The 20,592-nt window shown below is 38.3% G+C and overlaps 2 protein-coding genes across 2 annotated transcripts; both read right to left on the reverse strand.

Annotated features, from left to right (window-relative positions):
* Positions 1 to 57: 57 nt before the first annotated feature.
* Positions 58 to 7,604, reverse strand: ugdh (UDP-glucose 6-dehydrogenase). The gene is made up of 12 exons (XM_049572704.1): positions 7,334 to 7,604; positions 5,709 to 5,870; positions 5,135 to 5,236; positions 4,812 to 5,012; positions 4,535 to 4,732; positions 3,661 to 3,808; positions 3,454 to 3,548; positions 3,228 to 3,358; positions 2,838 to 2,977; positions 1,508 to 1,599; positions 1,299 to 1,409; positions 58 to 694 (listed from the first exon to the last, which is right to left on the reverse strand). Exons 2-12 carry the CDS (start codon positions 5,868 to 5,870, stop codon positions 584 to 586), a joined length of 1,491 nt encoding a protein of 496 aa, XP_049428661.1. The 5' UTR covers positions 7,334 to 7,604; the 3' UTR covers positions 58 to 583.
* A 2,022-nt stretch (positions 7,605 to 9,626) lies between these two features.
* map9 (microtubule-associated protein 9) lies at positions 9,627 to 20,493 on the reverse strand. Its single transcript, XM_049572686.1, has 13 exons — positions 18,774 to 20,493; positions 18,559 to 18,649; positions 15,948 to 16,475; positions 15,687 to 15,847; positions 14,445 to 14,553; positions 14,289 to 14,356; positions 14,132 to 14,193; positions 13,877 to 14,039; positions 12,567 to 12,653; positions 12,310 to 12,471; positions 12,070 to 12,215; positions 11,080 to 11,215; positions 9,627 to 10,569 (listed from the first exon to the last, which is right to left on the reverse strand). The coding sequence occupies exons 1-13, from the start codon at positions 18,837 to 18,839 to the stop codon at positions 10,450 to 10,452; spliced, it is 1,899 nt and encodes a 632-aa protein (XP_049428643.1). The 5' UTR covers positions 18,840 to 20,493; the 3' UTR covers positions 9,627 to 10,449.
* Between the last annotated feature and the right edge of the window lie 99 nt (positions 20,494 to 20,592).

Here is a 20,592-nt window from a genome sequence, read left to right on the forward strand (position 1 = left end):
ATTTGTCACTTTTTTCCTTCTTTCCATCAATGTGTAATCAACAGGCACATAGTAAGGACACACATCACATTTTATTGCATTGCTGTTTTTAGTAAACAGTCACTGATACAGAGGACATTACTGATTAACATACAGTAAGATAGTTTTATAAAAATATTTTTAAAAAATAGTATAAAATTGTTCTTGCAATTTAGCAACAATACTTGATTATACAGTATATACTGTAAAAAAGTAGACACACTAATCGTGTTCATTTGAAATAGACGGTGCATCTGAAATGTTAGATTGATTAATGCTATTTGACATGAAATGTCTGAAATGAACTGTTAAGTGATGAAATATCACTGAACATCTTCCAAAGACTCTAACACATTCATGGATCACATTCACACAAATTTGGACAGAAGGCTCTACCTCTCCATTTCAGACGTAACACAGGGGAGCAGTTAGTCATGCTGTTTTGGCCTTTTTGATCATTAGGCACATACCGACAAAAGAGGGCGTTGGACCTGAGTGAAAATTTTCACCAGAAATACAACGGTTGTGAGAGGAATGTGTTGCATGTGTGGAGGTGGAGTAAGTTTTAGACTTTGGCTTTCTTGGTAGGAGGTTCACTGGCAGTGATGCGAGGACAAACCGCTGCTGGGGTGTAGGGGATTCGTGTTGCTGTCACTTTCTTACCGATGGTCTCGATCTGTGGACAGAAAACAGCAGTGAAATAATAATCAGCCCAGTCGCCAGAGGAGAATCATTGTTCATTGTATCATATCAATGTGTCTAAAGTCACGCAGTCACAGTGAGCTGACTTTGTCAATGAATCGGGAGGGGATGGTGGCTGGCGTGTCTCCTGCTAAGCTACAGACCACTGCTCGAGAACAACAAACAACAAAATTGGTTGTGTTGTAGCAAGTCATCACTGTGTTTCCAGCTGCTTTTAAGTGACCCACTGCTGTTTTCCAGCTGATTCAGTGCCACGAAAAGCGGTTGTTCTTTACTTAGACACTGCTGCATTAGCTGCTAGCTGCCATCCAAAATGGGTATATTAAGTCAAAACCTCTTTTAATAAACAATAACCAAGTCTTTTGGTACCAACACCTAACCACAGTGTTGCTGAAATGTAAAGTATAAAAACGTGCAAATGTAACATATCAGTGGTTTGAAGGACGTACAATACCAATGCTTTTTCTGGCAGTTGGGTTGAAACAATGGAGGCTGAGCAGTAGTCGCTCCATATGGCACTGAGTTCAAAAACTTTCATTTTATGTGAGATGTGTAACAGTGGTGTGTCTTCTGCTCACCTGGAAGCCGATGTTCTGGAGGTGAGGGTGGAGGTGGTCCAGCACTCTGCGGCCATCAAAGATAAAGGCCGGCTTCAGCATCTTCTTGTAAATCTTCTCATAGTCCAGCTCCTGTGGCGGAATTAAAGGGGGAAGATGACTTACAGGTGTTTTGTTCCCCAAGATGAAGCAAGTTATAAGATGGTAAGAAAACAATGTGTGATTGTGACCTTAAACATGTCCCACTCGGTGCAGATGACCAATGCATGTGCACTCTGGCAGGCCTCGTAAGGGTCCGAGGTCACAGTGACCAGCTCTGACACTAAGAAGAAAAAAAGGCAAGTCTGTGTCAGTGAAGAGTCGAAAGTTCTAACCTCAGCTAGTGATCCCTACAGCTTAGCCTTCCTAAGAAATATGAAATGACTTCTTTCATCCTTACAAAATCACTCAATCATCACTAAGATCACTCAATAAGAACCACAAAACATAATTACGAATATGAATAACTCCTAAGGCTGCAACTACTCAAATGCTTTTTGTGATGAAAGTTGAAATGGAAAAGATTTTTGCTTTAACTTATCATTATGAAGTAAATTTTGACTGTACAATGTAATGACTATAGCATGATGACCGTGTATAAAACTACCCGAAAAACCGGCACAGCTTCCACACTGTGTGGCCCATAGAGTAGGTGTAATAGGGACTTTGGCTGCCTGTGCCAGCTACTTCCTATTTAGTGCTGCACTTACTTCAGAGGGGGGATAAAATTATTCAACTGTGCAGCTCTTCTAGACTTTTGAAATGTTATCAGACTGAATGGAGAAGAAAACGTATTCACTGATTCACACACGTCTCTTTTGCCATGTAAGTCTATGGGACAGGGTATTTTTTGACCCAATGGCATTATGTGATGGATATAACTTCACTGTTTGGCCACTACCAACACAAGTTATCTGTTTCCACTTAAATCAGCCTGTTATTACTCAATTGTGTGATCTATAAAATGTCAGAAAATTGTGAGACAGCCAAAACCAACAGATATTAAATCCAATATCACAGAAGTACCTATCATATTGTACATACATAACTGTATGCAACAGCATGAAAAATGATCTTTATCGTTAAGCTGTTAGAATTTTGGTATTGTGTGTATTTGAATTTGAACCTTATTGATACTTTGCTTTGTATTGTGACTGCTGCACAACACTTTCCCCCAGGATAAATGAAGTTCCATCATATCTTAAACCAGCAAATATTCACCATTGCAGAAGCTGGAACAGTTATTTTTAGGCATTTTTCCTAAAATTGACTTAGAATATCATCAAAATTGTTGATAATTTTTTTAATTGTGGATGGTACTGGAAGCAGCCAAAGGGTTTAAGACACTCACTAAAGCACATAAAGTCCAGCCTTAGAGGCATGTCTTCTCCCTTTTACCCCATGTCCTCTACACTCTCTGCTGTGTCTGGTGTAATTAAGTCATATACAATACATTCCAAAAAAGAAATTTAAAAAAAGACATTTCCGAAGCTGCATTTGAACCTTGGTAAGAACACACACCTCTTTCTGGGTTGTCCTCTGAGATGTTGGGCTGGGAGAGGTCATGAATGATTTGTTCCTTGAGAACTTTGGGGTCATAGATGAACAGCTTGGCTCCCTCATCCATCAGATACTTAGAGATGTAGATACTGGACGACTCCCTAGAGTTGCAACAGAAACACACACACTTCAGTGTCAACCCTGATTGGGGCCCAGGGTTCACCACATTGTGTTGGCAGGTGTTCATGTAAAGTAAAGTGTGATCATACAAACAATCTCCCAGGTTAATGATCAACATCATAGAGCTTTTGCAAAGAAATACAGAATGAAAAACAAAGAACAGGGAGGCGGCAAATGTCTACAAGGGTGTGAGAAGGGAACAAAAAAACAAAAACATGACTTGAGACTAACCTTGTGTCACCTGTGTCTTTTTTGAAGGAGAAGCCCAGCAGAGCAATCTTTTTACCGGTAACAGTGTTGAAGAGGCAGTCAATAATCCTGCAGGCAAACCGCCGCCTTTGGTACTCATTCATGTCGATCACCTGACAAAATCAATCAAACAGCAATTAAGGAACAGAACCTTCAGTAAAAACATAAAAAAATAAAAAAAATATGTAGTATGCAATATAGTTTTCACCTGCTGCCAGTAGGAAGCTACTTCAGGAAGGTTGAGGGCCTCACACAAGTACACCAAATTCAGCACGTCCTTCTGGAAACAGCTTCCACCAAAACCTGCCCAAGTGTTGGAGTAGCAAAGGGATAAAAGGCAACACTTAATCTGTGTTTAAATTAATCAACTTTACACAGAAGCTCACTTTAAACATCTTTTGGATGCATTTCTTACCTACGCTGGCTTTGAGAAATTTGCTGCCTATCCTCTGGTCCATACCAATCGCCTTGGCAACCTCCTCCACGTCAGCCCCGGTGGCCTCGCACAGAGCGCTGATACTGTTGATGCTGCTAATTCGCTGTGCCAGGAATGCATTGGCTGCCTACACAAGCACATACCATGTTTTTAAAAAAAATTGTACTCACGAAAACTACAAAAAGTCGAGGAAACAGTTACTGTTGCTGAGTCAGACAAGCTTGACAAAAAGAAACATGGCAATGGTGGTTGTGTGTTTATTAGATCGTTTCTGGGTGACGGGCAACATAGCTTGAAGAAGCCGACAGCAAGGACTACAGCATGTGATGGAAGGATATTTTCACAAGGTTAACTTTAATGAACAAGGCAAAATGACATGAATTGAGGCTTCCTGTCTTAACAAAAGAGGGAGAAGTAGAGACTGAGTATAACAAGACTATCAATTAATGTTGCTCCTGCACTGCTGGGTATGTTTCCCCCTTTCCCTTTCTGGGGATCAGTCCAGTATGCATCCTAGGCTAGTGACTGAATGGTCCGCCTTACTCTGCCTCTAATTGGCTTACCATGACAATCTTACCCTAACCCTAAATAATCCCACTCGTCTTGCCTAAATTTAGCACGTAACATAAATAATATGAATGTGGATGCCTTAGATTTTTTTTAAGAATTGTGACCAAGACATATACTGAAGGGGACATTTTACAGCGTAAAATCAACCTGTAAGTGCTTTCTATTGGGCGATTTCTCCATACAGCTCTGTCATGGACTGTTGGTCACAACAATTAATTGAGTGAGACAATAATCAGCAAATTAAACTAATAAAAGATATTGTTAGTTACCACACTACACTCACCAGTTTAGACAGCTCAGACGACCATGTGTTGGTGGTGATGATTCGTGCTTTGGGGACCCAGTGTTCATAGACAGCACAGAGTGCTCTGATTGCCCTTTGACCTTCTGCTGTTTCATCTCCACCAATCAGGACACGATCTGGCTCCTTCAGATCCCGCACTGCCGTTCCTTCTGCAAGGAACTCTGGGTTGGACAGCACCTAAAGCGGTGACACGAATACTTTAGAAACTTTCAGAACAACAGACATCAGAGTTTCCTTCTTATGCGATAATACACACTTGTAGGTTGAGACTGGGTTTGGTGTTGGCATCAAATATCCGTCTAATGCTCTCAGCAGCTCGAACCGGGACTGTGCTCTTCTCTGTGACAATCTTGTAGCCATCAGACACCTCCACAATCCGCCGAGCACACGCCTCAATGAACTTGAGGTCAGCCGCACGACCCTTCCCCATCCCATAGGTCTTGGTTGGCGTGTTCACCTGTGGGGGAAGTGCAGCCATTCCAATAAATTCACCCATGTGTCATAAATGTCAGATATATTTCTGTAGCTGGTAAAACTGTGTGTCAGCATGTGTGTGAGGGGTGTGTGTGATGGACTCACAGAAATAAAGACGAGGTCTGCGTCCCTGATGGCTGAGTCTATGTCTGTGGAGAAAAACAAATTTCTCCCTCTGCATGATTCAACCACCTCTTTCAGACCCGGCTACAGTGAGAGGAAGTGGGAAAAATGAGACAGGGAGGGTGTGTCACTGAATGTGTAGGACAAACATGGCACAAACAGTAACAAATGTAATGCGGGTTCTCAATGACTGGTCATCGACTGCCCTTTACACTAGTCATGATGATGTAATACCTTGTGGTTGTGGCTGACGTAGAAAAGTTACAACACTGAAAAATCTGGAACTAATTTATGTTTCATTCAGCCCACTATGGAGTAATATTGTGCAAAAACACTGGTTGGAATGGTTGTCTAGCTACACCAGTTTTTTCAACCCTGTTATTAAGTTAAACTAATGAGCCAACAACTCCTTCAAGATATATGACTCTCAGAGGTCAGATAAGAATGTAGGGGAAAAAACACTAATAAAATATGACCCACTCCTGGTTAACATTTTATCAATCCTGTTAATAAAGTTCAGCTCATTTTCTTTGAAGAACTACATTAATAATGATACCTCATATATGGGCAGAGTGTCCGAGTTCCAGGCTTTGATGCGGGACTCGTTGACATCGACAACGGTCACTGTGATCTCTGGACACATGTGGGCGATCACACTACATGTTGGGCCTCCTACATACCCAGCACCAATGCAACAGATCCTCTTAATCTGAAACATCTGCAAATGTAGAGAGAGGAGAGAATAGAGAGGAAAACACAGAGCATGAGACAGTAGATAGACCTTTCACAACAGAATTTTAATTTTTTTTCTGTATTATAGCCTGACCAATGGTAGGATTCTGAGGCCAGTGATGGTATGAATATATGAGAGTTTAGAAAATCCAATAATATAGTACATAGCAGTTGGCCAATAGTAATTTCTAAATGCATACCTTAGTTTTTAAAGTGTTTTTTAAAGAATTGTGACAAAGATCTGGCCAGCCATTGGGAATTATGGACAGGGGGACATTTTTCAAAGTGGGCCACATCCACACCCACTCCAACCCCACCATTGGTGCATATACCTTTGCATGGGCCCCCTCCCCCGGGCTTTGGGCCAGGGTCATCCTTACCCTTTGACCCCTCTGGCAGCCAGCCTGACCAAGACATTTTGCAATATGGTAATCGACTTGTCAGTGCTTTCTGGTGGACTAATTATGTACTAGTTATGTTGTTTCTAACTTTCCTGACACATACTTTAACAGAACAACTTTTATGGGCTGACATGCTCTAAAGGGCAAGTTTCCATCAGAAAAATTACTTTGGTCTCTTTTGATCGAATGTGTATGTTCTCATTTTCAGAATTCCTGCTCAAATTACTTGTCAAGACTTTACGATCGATTAATCATTTATCTGATCAACAGAGAACAACTGGCAATAATTTTGATTCATTTTCAAGCAAAAATGCCAAACATTTACTTCTTCCTGCAGATCAATTATGAGGATTTTCTGCCTCTGTCTGATGTGACAGTTAACTTCTTTAGGTTGGATTGCTGGTGGGGCAATGGCAATTTGAAGACACCCCCCTGGGTTTAAAGAATTTTTCAATGTGAAAACAACTGGCAGATTAATTGAGAATGAAAATAACACATTAGTTACAGCCCTGTTCTACTCTTAACAGCACATTTCCATTCATCTGTCCACATATTTCACTTTGCTGAAATATGTGTCTCAACTTTTAAATCTTAGCTAACCTCCACAGGCTGATTTACTACTGGGAGCAAATCTTTATCAGAAAAGTTAAGCTTGGTTTCTTTCTTACACTTTGATTTTCGTTTCTTAAACTTAAACTCCTTTTGTTCAAGCCTTCACATGTAATGGTTAATCAGAGCTACAGTACCAGTCGCACCGTTTCAGCCTTGCAGGGAATAAAGAGCCTTTCATTGCAGCACAGCCCCGTCTAACAGACGAAAAACGACCTTTTATCTCAGATACCTATTAACTACTTCACGTTAGCTGTGCTACAGAGGAAGTGTCACTGCTTGTAGGTTAACATTACACATTAACATGAGCATAATTACGCTAGTTTACCACTTCTTTCCTAAAGCGGCGAGTGAGCGGACTCAACACAAGAAACAAATGAATGGGCTTCTGTGATGAAGCAGCTAGCTAGCTAGCAACCATAAGCTAACGTTACATTACCTCTGCCAACTCGACAGTCAGTCAACTTCAGGAATGTGCAGATTATGTTAGCTCCTCTCTTTAATGTGTCCAAACAGCCGTCGCTTCCGGGGCCGGTAAACTGTTACAAAAAATAAATGCCTCTAACAAACACTTAAACCGGTGCTCGACAAACAAACTCACACCACTAGGGCTTCTCTCTCAACTTTACCCGTATCACTACCTCCACCTAGACTGAGGTACTTCTGTCTACCAGGGTACCACCGCGATCTCCATGACACCAGGCAGTCAGGACATACTTCCGGTGCGAAATTTTCAAAGTTAAAGCACCAAACCAAAACATCTTAACGACGGTGGAGGAAGTATTCAGATCCAAAAAGGTACAAACCCTGGTACAAAAAGTACCAATACAAAATGCAAAAGTCCTGCATTGAAAATATTACTGAAGTAAAAGCACAAGAGAGTAATATGGACTATGTACTCAAAGATGCACAAAAAAAGAGAATAAGACATAGGCCTGCTCTATTAATCCATGAATAGCCTACAGAAAAATTGGCACTGTGACTGTTAAATTATTATATATTATATCATTAGATTGTTCTCAACGGTGTTTTAACGTAAAAGCATGATTTTATATGTTTCAATGGTCTATAAACTCTTAAACAGCTAACTTAAGATGACCAATATTACCTTCATGAAGGCAGGATTTATTGCAGGGCTTTTGCATGTATTGTATGAATACAGTGAGAGGAAGTATTCACACCCTTTACTCGGGTAAAAGTACTATCACACTCACTGTAAAAACACCCTGTTACCAAAAAGTAAAAGTATAATCCAGAAAATGTACTCAAAGTGTTGAAAGTAAAAATACCAAATGCAGAGAAGTTGTCTGTGATTGTTATACAGTGTTGGGGAGTAACTAGTTATATTTAACTAGTTACATGGCATTAAAATACAGAATAAATGTAACTGTTATCAGTTACAGTTACTGAGGAAAAATATGTAATTAAATTACAGTTAGGCTACTGATAAAGATTTTGGTGATTGCAAAGGGATGACATCCAGATTTATTATCTCAGTAAAAAGTTTATATTTAGAATATAGCATTCATTCTGTTGCTTTGAATCTTTTATCCATGAGGGAATGCCTTTTCTTAGCCTATTTCCAAACATGTTTCAGCTTTAGTGCCCAGTTTAAATCATTTATTAGGAAACTACTCAAAAAATAATCAAATGTGATGAGCCACATTACTCTGATGAGGTAATTAGAATATTTACTTTAGACTACTTATATTTTTTAACAGGGAAACTAGTAATGTGTGACCTATTGCATTTTAAAAGAGACCTTCCCAACAATGCTGTTATAATATTATATATATCATTTGATTAATTACTCATGTATGAATAAAAAACAGGGTTTTACCGTGAGAGTTGGAGAGGTGGAGCTGGGTTTTAATCTATTTGGTAACCGAGGACTGCAACTAATTACACATTATGAATTATTCCACTGATTATTTCTTGATTAACCCATTGCTTGGTTTGCAAAATCACAATTATTATATTATTATGATTATTTAAAAGAATACAATTATTGAAATGCTTACATAGAAAGGCAGCAAATCCTCACATATATGAAGCTGGAACCATGAAATATTTTTGCATGAAACCCGACAAACTATTATCAAAATGGTGCCTTATGACCATATTAATAACATAGAGCTCTTATTCTCTGGTGCCTGCATACTTTTGGCCGTGTAGTATGTTCATCATTTAAAAAACAACAACACTATGCACTTTAAAGTCTAGAGGCATCTCCACTCTCACATTTTACACAAACATGATGACTACAAAGAGGTCTTTGAAGCTTCTTAAGTCCTGATCTCAAAGAAGGAACTGGAGCACACATATTCTTTAGATACATATGTCTTTTGTTTCAGTATGCATTGGCATACATAGTAGGATCTGAACATTTTCCCAGCTTTGTGGGAGAGTCTTTTATTGGATAACAGAGTAGGAGCAGTCCTAACAGCAGGCCATAAACTAATCCCTAACAGCACTCAGTCATTAAAACAATTAGATTTCACTGTGTCTCAGTTGTAAATCCAAATTGCAGTCAGTGCCCCCACCTCTGCATCTCTACCAGGACCCTCCAGTCTACAATAGCTGACACATGTAAATATTAATTTTATTTTTAATTCCTTCCTTACTATTACCACTACGCTGTTTTTAAAAAAAGATATGTATTACCTTTATTATTAAATTTTTTATTCCCCCCTACACATCAACACACAAACATGCATGCAATACTTATCAAATTTTCCCAAATTTTCCCAAATTTAACTGCTGCTGCAAGATATTTTTTTTCCACCAATACATTAAAAAAACAAAGCAAAATTAAGTAGTTTAAAGTTTTTAGTGTTGCCCTCGTTAATTTGTTGTGTTGATGCATCATTTAAAACATTAGAGACTTTTTTCAATTTAATTTTTTTTTATTCTAAAGTAAATGTTTCGAAGATGGAAAAAAAACGCAAATATAATGAATAAAACATAAAACTGCGACATGCAAAAATGACCAGCATTTTAGATAAAAACAACAAATTCACAAATTAAGTCATGTTTAACATAAAACAAGTGCTGAGCGTTAAACAGATCAGTTTCTAAGATTGTGTGATATTTTGGAGCCTCTTGTACTCTCATAGACAAAAACAAACTTTACGTGGACATCAACAACAGCTCAACAATTAACAGTAAAGTGAATCTGCAGACCAATTATATTAACCATTTACATTAAAAAATTTTCTTATTGCTGCTTTACATTCAGAAGTATAACCTGGTCATAACAGCCCAGCACATTTATAAAAAGGGTTTTCTTATTGCAAGATTCCGTTGACATTGACACATAACCATGTCGCAGGAACACATTTTTCCAAATTTCTAAACATATTGCAACATTTCATCAAAAACATATAAACATATAAACCTGCAAGCTGCTGGCTGATACAAACCCTGACAAGAATATTAAAAACGTATCAGCTGCTATCAATGTTTGTAACACAACATATGGTAGAAAAAATAAAAACTTCAAATGTAACGTAGAACCCACCGATGTTATAAGGCTGGTTTGTTAAATTTCAAACGTTATTTTCGAAATGGTATTGTTTTACTTGGAGGGCTCCATGGGGGAGGTGGACTGTCTCGGAGTATTGCTTGTATTCGTCTTTCATCTCTTCGTCTCTTCTGTTCCAAATCTTTTCGTACCTGTTAGTAAAAAAAAAAACAAACAAAACAGAAATATTCCAGATGGCTTCAATACAAATATTTCTTTGAGCACTGGCTGACAGGGGTACACCATCACAAGAGTTAAACCATGCAAATGTTTGGGCACCTCGGGGGGGGGGAACTGAGAAAAGGACCTCCTCGATAGCCACTCATACTGGCACATTTTGCAATGACAACTACAAACCCATTAAACCTCCTATAAAGGCACTATACAGTGCACCATTGCTGCCCCCAAAACACCCTAAGTGGGGCCCCTTTATGGTCACCATATGATGGCTGGATACTGTCAGTTAGGACAGGGCTTCAATTAGCTTCTTTGCCTGGGATCCCCAGAGTCGAGGATCACCACTGCTGGCAGATCTCAGAAAACTGCCACCATAATGGAGGAAATCAACCCCAAAAGTGAGTGAGACCATTTGTTAAAAAACATACAAAGAGCCACCTCCTTTGATGCCATTCATCTCTGGTGCCACAAGTAATTCAACTTACCAGCCAGTGTTCATACATCTCTAAAGCCATTTTATTTCTCTCTTCTTTCATGTAACGTTCCTCCTCTGCTTTATTTTTGATTTCTTTGCGCTGCATTGTGGCTTTTTCATGGAGGACATCTTTCTTCTTTTCATTCCTTAAACATTTTAAGAAAAAAAACATAAGTAACAACATTTACGATGACAGTGAGAGGAAATGAAATGTGGCTAATCATCAAGCTTTGACTACCATCTAGTGGTTGATCATAGTCACACCCAGATAGGTCTGAGTGTGATAGGACAGCAGTTAGGTGTGGTGATAAATTTAACTGCTAATCTATATAATGCCATTCAACTAGTCAACACTAAATTAATATACAAATAAAAATGCCAATGAAATCAAAAAAGAGAATGTGATTAATTGCTGTTCTGGTGCCTTAGTCTACGTCTGTGAGATAACCACGCCCCATTCTGTTGAAGATAGCAGATGGAAATAAAAAAGCTGTGAAATAATGTGGAATTATGAAATTAAAATCCCCACAATAAAAAGTAGTCCTTTGAAAAACATTACCTATTTACTTATTTATATATCTATATGAATGCATTTATATATTTATATCTACATATATTTACTGCCTCATTCATTCATTTCAGGATGTATTTCATAGCCTCATTTACTTATTTCAGAGGCAAAATTACTTCTGTATTCATTTATTTACTTATTCACAAGATAACTACAGGTACCAGACACTTAAGTTTAATGCTTGTTTGAGACCTCTTCAAGATATTTTTTAACCATGTTTAAGACTACTTTTAGGACAAATTGTCTTTTTCTTAGGCAAGCATTGCAGGTAAAGGTTAGTATATATATGCGGTCCTGTGCAGAGGTAGGCCTTCCTGTCTACTTTGTATCATTGGAGGTCAGTGCACAGTCAGAGGTAATGTTTCATCACCCTTTGAATAAATGAGAAAAATAAATAAATAGTAAATGTAAAACCTCATTTACACTCACCAGTCAGAAGTAGCAGATTTGCTGTCTCTCTTTCTTTCTTCCTCCTCTTCTTGTTTTCTAACCTGAAGTTTACGTTCAGCTTCTCTTTGCTTTCTTTGCTTTTCTTTGAGTAGATCATCACGTTCACGTTTCCATTTTTCAAACACCTGTAATGTTTAGAATATTACTGATCAGCATATCTTCCCACAGAAGTGCTTATTTTACCCTTCAGAATAATGTTAAATAAATGAATCAACATACCTGTTTAGCGGTTTGCCTTTTTTCTTCCTTCTCTTCAGCTGCTCTTTGCTCTTTTCTGATTGCATCTTGTTTTTCTTTGGCTTTTGCTTTGAGACTCTCTACTTTCTTTTCTTTCCAAGCCTCATATGATGCAACAGCGTCTTCCTTTTTGGCCTCTTCTTGCTGTTTGTTTTGTGAATGATGCACATATGTTAAAATTGTGTTTTTAGTGTTCTATGAAAGTGCGGTACTTTCAATTTACAAAAGGGATTATTCACCTTTTTCTTTTTTTCTTTCAGCATTTCCTCTTTCTTCTTTAGCTGCATGTTCTCTCTTGACTTTTCCTTTTTCTTTTGAAGCCATTCCTGTCGGGAGAACATGTAAGTGGGCAGGGATTTTAGTTGCATGAGAATAAATTGTAGAGACTCTAATGCCCTCTACCGAAATGTGTGTACAAAACACACGCACGTCTTTGCTGTCCAGGTGCTGAATTAAAAAAAACCCCTCAGATTTCTGCCTCATGAGGACTGGCAACACTACAAAACTCTCCCTTTAAATTTGTTAGTTATTACATTAGGACAAGTACAATGTTTCAAGCCCAAATTAGCTCTTTGGAATCCATTCCTCTGTATCTGATACCTGATAATAATGTAATAAAAATCTGAGGTAAACACTGGAACACAGAAATTATAAATGGAGCGTTTAATACTCTTAGAAATAAAGGTGATAACAAGAACCATATAGGGTTCTTAGGCTTGTCCCAATAGGAGAACACACTTCTTTGGTATATTATTGTCACTCAGAACCCACTCTGGGGGTTCTATCCAAAACCTTTCCACCTTCCAAGGGTGCTAACGAGAACCCATCCAGGGGCTTCTACCGAGAATCCATTTATATTCCTAGGGTTTTATCTAGAACCCACCCAAGAGGCTCTAAAAACAGTATTTGACTATATTAATCACAGACAGCGGTGTAATGGTGATTTATTGGGTGAGTGTATTACTAGGTAAATGGGTAGGTTATGGAGGAGGAAGTGGGTATACTCTCATATATATTCCAGTGGCTATTTTGACTGATAGGTGGGTATACTGTGAACAACTAGGAAAAGTAGTGGGTTTACTGTGAATACCTTCCACCACACCACTGCCCATAGGTTCCCCTCCCACTAATCATGGCTTTAGTTAACAGGTTAGCCTAGGCCCGAGGTAACCACGTCCGACAGCCTTGGGCTTCATGAGACAAAGGGGTAAGAGGTTAGGTAAGACTAAGGGGTTATATGGTTCAGTGCAACTCACAACAGTCATGGTTCATGATAATAATGTATTGAAATCTGAGCATAATGTAGAAACACAGAAATTACAAAGTGTTTAACACTCATCTTTTGATTAGTATATTCCACGTATCATGTACCTCTAATCAAATCATTATCAGCCTGTGTGTAAGATAGAGCTCCTCTTGATGGTGCTAAGAAGAACCACACTGCCTGCCTATAGTTATCACAATAAAACACAGAACACAGGAAAAACACTGTGGAGATTTCTAACAGCAGCGAAGTTTACTGTCAACATGGGCTCATTTTCACACTGACCTGGTAAACGGCAGCTCTGAGTGAATCTGCTGCTTGAGGCTGAGACTCTTGTAGTGAGACTTTACGATCGAGAAGTTTGAGAGTTCCCAAATACTTTGATTCCACTTTCCTGGAGCACACGCTCTGAGGTCTCTGAGTGGTCTTAGAGACGGAACTTGACGTCCTAATTTAAATAATGTGACAGTCAGTTAAGTTACTACTCTGTTGTATCCGCATGGCTACAGAAGTATCTGTTATTACAGCGCGTTGACCAACCTGGTATCAAGTGATTTTTCATGGACATCAGAGAGTTGATGTGAGTGATCTCCTGAGTCTGCCTGAAATAAGACAGTGACACATTTACAGAGACTGTGAGTAATCAGAGCATATCTGACATGACACTTTCAGTCACACCTGATAATGAATGACTTACATTAGAGTCTTCAAATGATGTGGAGTACTTTCTCTCCTGCTCTTTACTGTCATCAGAAATGAAGCCATCTAAAACAATAATTGAAAATAAATCAAGAGAATAAATGACCTAAATTTAAAAAATCAAGGTTATGGTGCTGAAGATGAAGATTATTACCTCTGGATCCAGAATCGACGGTGGATTTGGTGAAGAGCTGTGACTGGTCACTTTTACTCGAAGAGGATTTGCTGAGGCTGAATGAAACTGGGTGATCTCCTTCTGTCCACTACGGTGAAACAACATAACAAACACTTGATCCAGATGTTTCAATCTAAAGGGACAATTCATCCCAAAATCATTAATACATATTCTTCCTCTTACCTCTCCTGCTATTTATCAGTCTAGATTGTTTTGGGTTGAGTTGCAGAGTGTTGGCGATATCGGCCGCAGAGACGTCTGCCTTGGTTCCAATATACAATATATATTGTGCTGTTCAAAGCGCCAAAAATGCATTTGAAAAACTCAACAGCAGTGTCTCTTTCTAGAGATCATGACCCAGTTACAAAAGAAAATCCACAGACCTTGTTGTGAGCAGTTTCACAGAGAAATTTATCTATTTTCTTTTTACCAAACTACACCCACCAACCGTATCAATGCACAGAAGGAAGTGTGCATCTACTCATGGACGGGAGGATTGTGACAGCGCAAGATGTAAACATAAAAGTCAGGGTAAAGTAAAATCAGAGATTCCTTTCTAAACATATCATACATGTTCGACAATACTTGTTGAGTTTAACAGTTAAACTGTTTTTCACCGTTTTTACATCCAGGATTTTTCGGGTGGGCGTGAAATCATGGCTCGATGATGCACTTTATATACTACCTCGTGATTTTTTTTTAGTCATTCAAATTTGGCTCTGTGGTTAGTGACATATTTTTCTGTAGTGTGACAAACTCACATTACAAATTACACATATTAATTTGTGCTTTAGCTGAACTTTAATGGCGTCCTCCTCAGTTGGGCCGTGACATTAACTAGCTCAGTGATACTAGATGAGACAGCAGTAGATGCTCGCTTCCTTCTACGTGCTGATACGGCTGGTGGGTGTAGCTTGGTAGAAAGAAAACAGTTCCTACATAAAACAGCTCACAACAAGGTCTGTGGATTATCTTGAGTAATTGGGTCATGATGAGCACCACAGGCTGCGTGTCATCTAGTTCCATTATACTGGAGGGAAAGTAGACATCTCTACAGCTGATATCTTCAACACTCAGCCACTCACACCAAAACAAACTAGACTGATAATCAGCACTACAGGTAAGAAGTAAAAAATGTAGTTTTGATTTTGGGGTGAACTGTCCCTTTAAAATACTGACTATCCAAGCAATGAGACATGCATGTGGACTGCGGTTGCTTACAGCGATGTTGCTGGACGTGTCAGAGGAAAGGGGAATGGACATAGAGGAGGTCTGGGGCCTGCTGAGATCCTGAGATTCAGCATCTTCAGCTATCTTCTCTGCAGCATGAAGGCTCAATCCAAGAGTCCTTTGCCTCGGTTTAGGCCTGGGTGGCTCCCTGTCTGTATCAATGAATTTGTGGAAATATAAATTTAAAATCTGCAGGCAAATAACATGTAATGTGCCCTTTGTGGCTTTATACATGAAGCAGTGTAAACAGACCTGCTGAGGACACGTGTTTGAGGTCAGTTGCTGATAACTGCGGAGTCTGGGATCTTTCTCCAGGAACAGAGTTGCTCTTCTCCTTGGGACCTGGAGTCTCCATCACACTGTTGTCAGATGGTAAGGGTAACGGCATGTCCATTAGAGTGTCACCTGATGTTTGATATGACAGAGATATACTTGAGCTCTCTCCTGTGATTTGAGGATCGTGAGACTCCCCATCACTGCTTTTAGATCGTATGATATCTTCGCTGGCATTTGTGGAGCGTTGTGATGAAAATGAGTCATTATAATTGTTGTGTTGACCGGTGGAAGAGTCGGGTGGATCGTTTTCACGTGACTCTGATGCTGTTGTGTCTTCTGAGGAAGAGCCGATTCTTTGGGATTTCAGAAATGAAACTCTCTTTGTCCTTCCATGTTTGCCTTCATCGTCTGAAATTTCAAAGTCGTTGATTTTGGATTTACTCTTCCCAGACTTCAGTGCACCGGCCTTCTTTTTTCTTGATTTGAGTTGTTCATTCAAAAAATCTGTGAAACATAGAAAGTGACAAGTAAATGACAACATAACCGACCATTAAACTGCATCTATTTAAGTTGACAAAACACTCTAAACTCAAGGTCCACTTAGTTCCTAGATTTTTCTGGAGCCTTAAACTGCATCTTAGCATCCCTTCCTAAGAAGATGGCTGCTGGCCAACTGAGCAAATTCCATCTACTGAGGAAGACTGTGAGATGTGGTTGAAAACTACAGAAAAAGTAAGTAGAAAGTGAACAAGCAAGTATTTCCAACTTTCACACTGAATATGCATCTATCTAAGTCGAAGGTGAGGTGACAATAAAAAATGTTATCCAAACCCTGACAACAGCAAGAGGAAGTACAAAGTACAGCAACTGTGTTTGTTTTGGCCATACGGTCTGTTGTGTTGATGTTCTGCTGTTACTCCATCCGTCATTTTCTGCTGCAAAGCAGTTATAGAAATCCTTCATCATACTGACATTGGCGGGGGAGAATTGTGTAGCAGCGTATCCCAACTTTTCTGCTGCTTTAACCCTACAGCAGAGTAATCTCAAGTACGCTGTCATTTACATCACGTGACATTTTACAAATGTCTTCATTGGACTGTTTCAAAACTGATGTTATCTGACACTGCTAATTACACAGAATAGGATATTGTGACAATATCTCTTCACATAGAATAAAGTGGTGCTGACGTTGACAACATTTTGGCTTAGTACCTTTTCAGTGAAGGTAACATTTGTACGACTATATACTTTGACTTGTCTGCTCTCTGGCTAACTAGATTTCACACACTCTACTCAAGCACTTTAGTCAAGTCGATCTAATTATTTAGCTTAGTAACAAAAATCACAAATCAAATTTGTGTCAAGAGGCTTTCCAAGTCTTAGAGCTGCTGTGAAACGATGCCTACTTGGGGCAAAAAAAGGTTTGTCTTGGGTGCATCGGTACAATAAACAAACTAGACATCTGTGCACAAAAAAGGTGCTCAAAGTGCAGAATAAGAAGATAAAGAGTGAGTGAAAAGAGCCGCAAATGTTTCAGACTTTTTTTTGCACTTAGAGCACCTTTTTTGTGCACAGATATCTTAAATTAATACACAAATTTTGCATTGATCTCAGCCTGTGTACATTCAAGAGGCTTACCAAATCCTAATTATTTTATTTATTTATCTATTTAAAAAAAAAAGATGAACTACTTGACAGACCCTTCGCAACTGCATTTGAGTACCCCTGTGGAGAATGACTGCTGTAAAAAAACTGCCATTTTAGAGAGATTTTTTTTGAAAACCTCTTCACAGTTTCTTCAATTTGTTGAATGCATTTTGCTGTGAATCACAATTACATGCATACAAATATGAAGTAACTCACACAAAGTGGAGTGAAAGGAAGGGCATATTGCTGCATAGAAATCAACTACCATTAGAAACAGGTAAAGGTGACAGACTACAGTTACAAAGTAAACAAAAGCGAGGCCTACATGCAGTCGTAGAGGAAGCACTCTGATCTTTAACTTCAGAAAAAACAGCAATACTACAGTGTAAAAACACTCTGTTAGAAGTAACAGTCCTGCATTTCAAATCTAACTCAAGTAAAAGAATAAAAGTACTGGCATCACAAATATACTTAAAATACCAAAAGTTAAAGTACCTATCATGCAGAATGGCCTATTCCATAATAATATATATTGTATTGCTGGATTACAGTAAGTCATTCATTAATGTGTACATCACATTCATGTTACAGCTGTAAAGGTGGGGCTAGTTATGATTACATTATACAGTATATCGTGGGGTAGCTCAACCTATAATACATCATAATTTATTAGTTTTTATTCATATATTTTGTATCATTCATTTTAAAGTTCAAAGTACCTAAAACTGTCAAATAAATGTAGCCTGGTGGAGTAAAAAGTACAAAAGGCTTCCCAAATGTAGTGGAGTATTCGTGTAAAGTAGCAGAAAATAAAAATAGTCAAGTAAAATACAAGTACCTCAAAACTGAGTAAATGTCCTGAGTTACTTTGCTCCTCTGCCGAATCACGCACACAAGCCTTTTTAATTATTAAGTTATTTTTTATGTTCTGTCATCTTACCATCTTCATCTTCATTGAAGTCATCAGAGTACGAGTACTGGTCTGGTTTTGTTTTGCTCGCCCTGGCGGAGACGGCAGCCTGAAGTTCATCCTACAAAGACATAATGTCATGTTAACATGACTCTTCATAACCGTCTTCAGAAGGCTGTCGATTTAACTAATCCACTCCTTTGTCGTTTGTTGGGCATTCAGACTGCACACAGTAAAGCTTTTACCTGAAATGTTGTTCTTCTCGATGTTTTGGGGCTTTTTGTGTACGCCAGGAACTGCTGATTTGTCATTCTGAAAACTATCAACACTTTCCTCTGACCGCGTTCACCGAGATTAGCATGCTAGCTGGTGTTACTAGTTCACTGTGGTAAAAAGCTACTAAGCTTCCTGTGCAGACGTTATAGCTACATTAGCATTATGCTAAGTTTAACTGGCACATGACTGTTGTCTGATTCAATACATACCATACAGCTATTCCTAAATGATAAAATCTAAAGGCAAACTGACAAAGCTAACGTGGGCTAACTGAATTGTTGATGGTAACCCTGGGAAACGTAGAGGGCAGTTCCGTTTCAACACTGCGCACGCTCAGAAAATTGTTCAACCCAAAGCTCCGACACTGAAAAGGTTCCGAATGAGATAAAAACACGAATATATAATACGGATTATAAAGATGCATTTTGCTGACTAGCACGCCAGAATGCAAGCCATATTGATTTGCAATTAAAATTTATGACTTTTTTCTCATCTCTTTGTATGTAATGTGACCCAACATTAATATAAACAGGAAAAAAAAACTTCCTCTAAAATCCCATATGAAAAGGTGAGTCATTAGGTCACATTGATGTAAGTTTAAAAAAAAAAAAAATCAGGAATTTTCCACAAAATTATAAATAAGAAATAGGAAAGGCACTAAAATCCCACGTGAAGAGGTGAACACTGTGTCCAGTGCAGTGATACATTTTGGTATTACATTCGAGTCACTGGGTCATATTAAATTAAAATGGTTGAAGAAAATCATGAATTTTTCATAAAAATATTCATGTAAAATAGAAAAAGCACTAAAATCCCATATGAAGAGATGTGTTCTGTGTGTCAAGTGTGGTGAAACTTTTGAATTACATTTGAGTCACTAGGTCACTATAGAGAAAGTTTGCTTATTACGTCTCATTAGAGTGCCATACAAAAGTAACCTATATTTCCTGCCAGATGGGTGATATTTTAGAGCAACAATGACATTTTATTATTCAACATTTTTTGGAATAGTTAATTGATAATACTGAGATGAGTAAATTTTTTTTTTTTTAACTCTAATTATTATTGAAGACAGGCGTCTAAAAAAATATCTGCCAAAGCTCCAGATAGAGCAGAGCTGCAAAAGCACCATCACAGTCATACAGTATAATACACTAATGTGTTACACAGAAGTTTTCAGGTCTCCTACTTTAGTACTACAATTTAAAAGAAACTGAAGTGCAAGCAAAATTTCTGCATTCAAATTTTTAGTTTAAGTATTAAATTATCTGCATCAATTAGCAATACACACTCAAAACGCATCAAACTGAAGTCCTAATTTAATTTTTAATCTGTGGTTTATCTTTATATATTGCATTAATGGTTTGCTACAGTGCAGTCACATCTAAGCAGCATTTTAATGTTATGGTTGGTCAAGGGGTAGTTTCATGAGTAACAAAGCATCATGTTTTTAAGATCATCACAGGTTTTGTATTTAAAACCGCAATCTGCTCAATAACAATTAACTATAGCTGTCTGGTAAATGTTGGAGGGGAGAAAAAGTACATTTCTTTAAAAAGTAGAGTTGGTATGCCACAGCTTAAAATGGAAAAAATCAAAGTACAAGTAAGCAAATGTTTTAGCTAAATCCCACATGGTTATGTACTTATAATGCTTTGTTGCGATTATGGACTGATAAAATACACACAGCTGCAGGTGTCTGCAAGCTTATGTCAAATGTTAAAAGCCAGAAAATAATATTTTTCATTGACAAAACAGATTAAGTGTATCTGCCTTGGTGAATGCAGA

The sequence above is a fragment of the Epinephelus fuscoguttatus genome, linkage group LG3 (assembly GCF_011397635.1).
Source record: "Epinephelus fuscoguttatus linkage group LG3, E.fuscoguttatus.final_Chr_v1".
Classification (NCBI taxonomy): Eukaryota; Metazoa; Chordata; class Actinopteri; order Perciformes; family Serranidae; genus Epinephelus; species Epinephelus fuscoguttatus.

Excerpts from the sequence above, each read along its gene's own strand:
- ugdh (XM_049572704.1), bottom strand. The coding sequence starts at position 5,870 with ATGTTTCAGATTAAGAGGATCTGTTGCATTGGTGCTGGGTATGTAGGA. Across the intron at positions 2,978-3,227 it reads AAAGACACAGGTGACACAAG|GGAGTCGTCCAGTATCTACA; the intron begins GTTAGTCTCAAG and ends TTGCAACTCTAG. Across the intron at positions 695-1,298 it reads TCCAGAACATCGGCTTCCAG|ATCGAGACCATCGGTAAGAA; the intron begins GTGAGCAGAAGA and ends TTCTGTCCACAG.
- map9 (XM_049572686.1), bottom strand. The coding sequence starts at position 18,839 with ATGACAAATCAGCAGTTCCTGGCGTACACAAAAAGCCCCAAAACATCG. Across the intron at positions 18,650-18,773 it reads CGAGAAGAACAACATTTCAG|GATGAACTTCAGGCTGCCGT; the intron begins GTAAAAGCTTTA and ends ATGTCTTTGTAG. Across the intron at positions 14,194-14,288 it reads CATCATTTGAAGACTCTAAT|GCAGACTCAGGAGATCACTC; the intron begins GTAAGTCATTCA and ends GTCTTATTTCAG.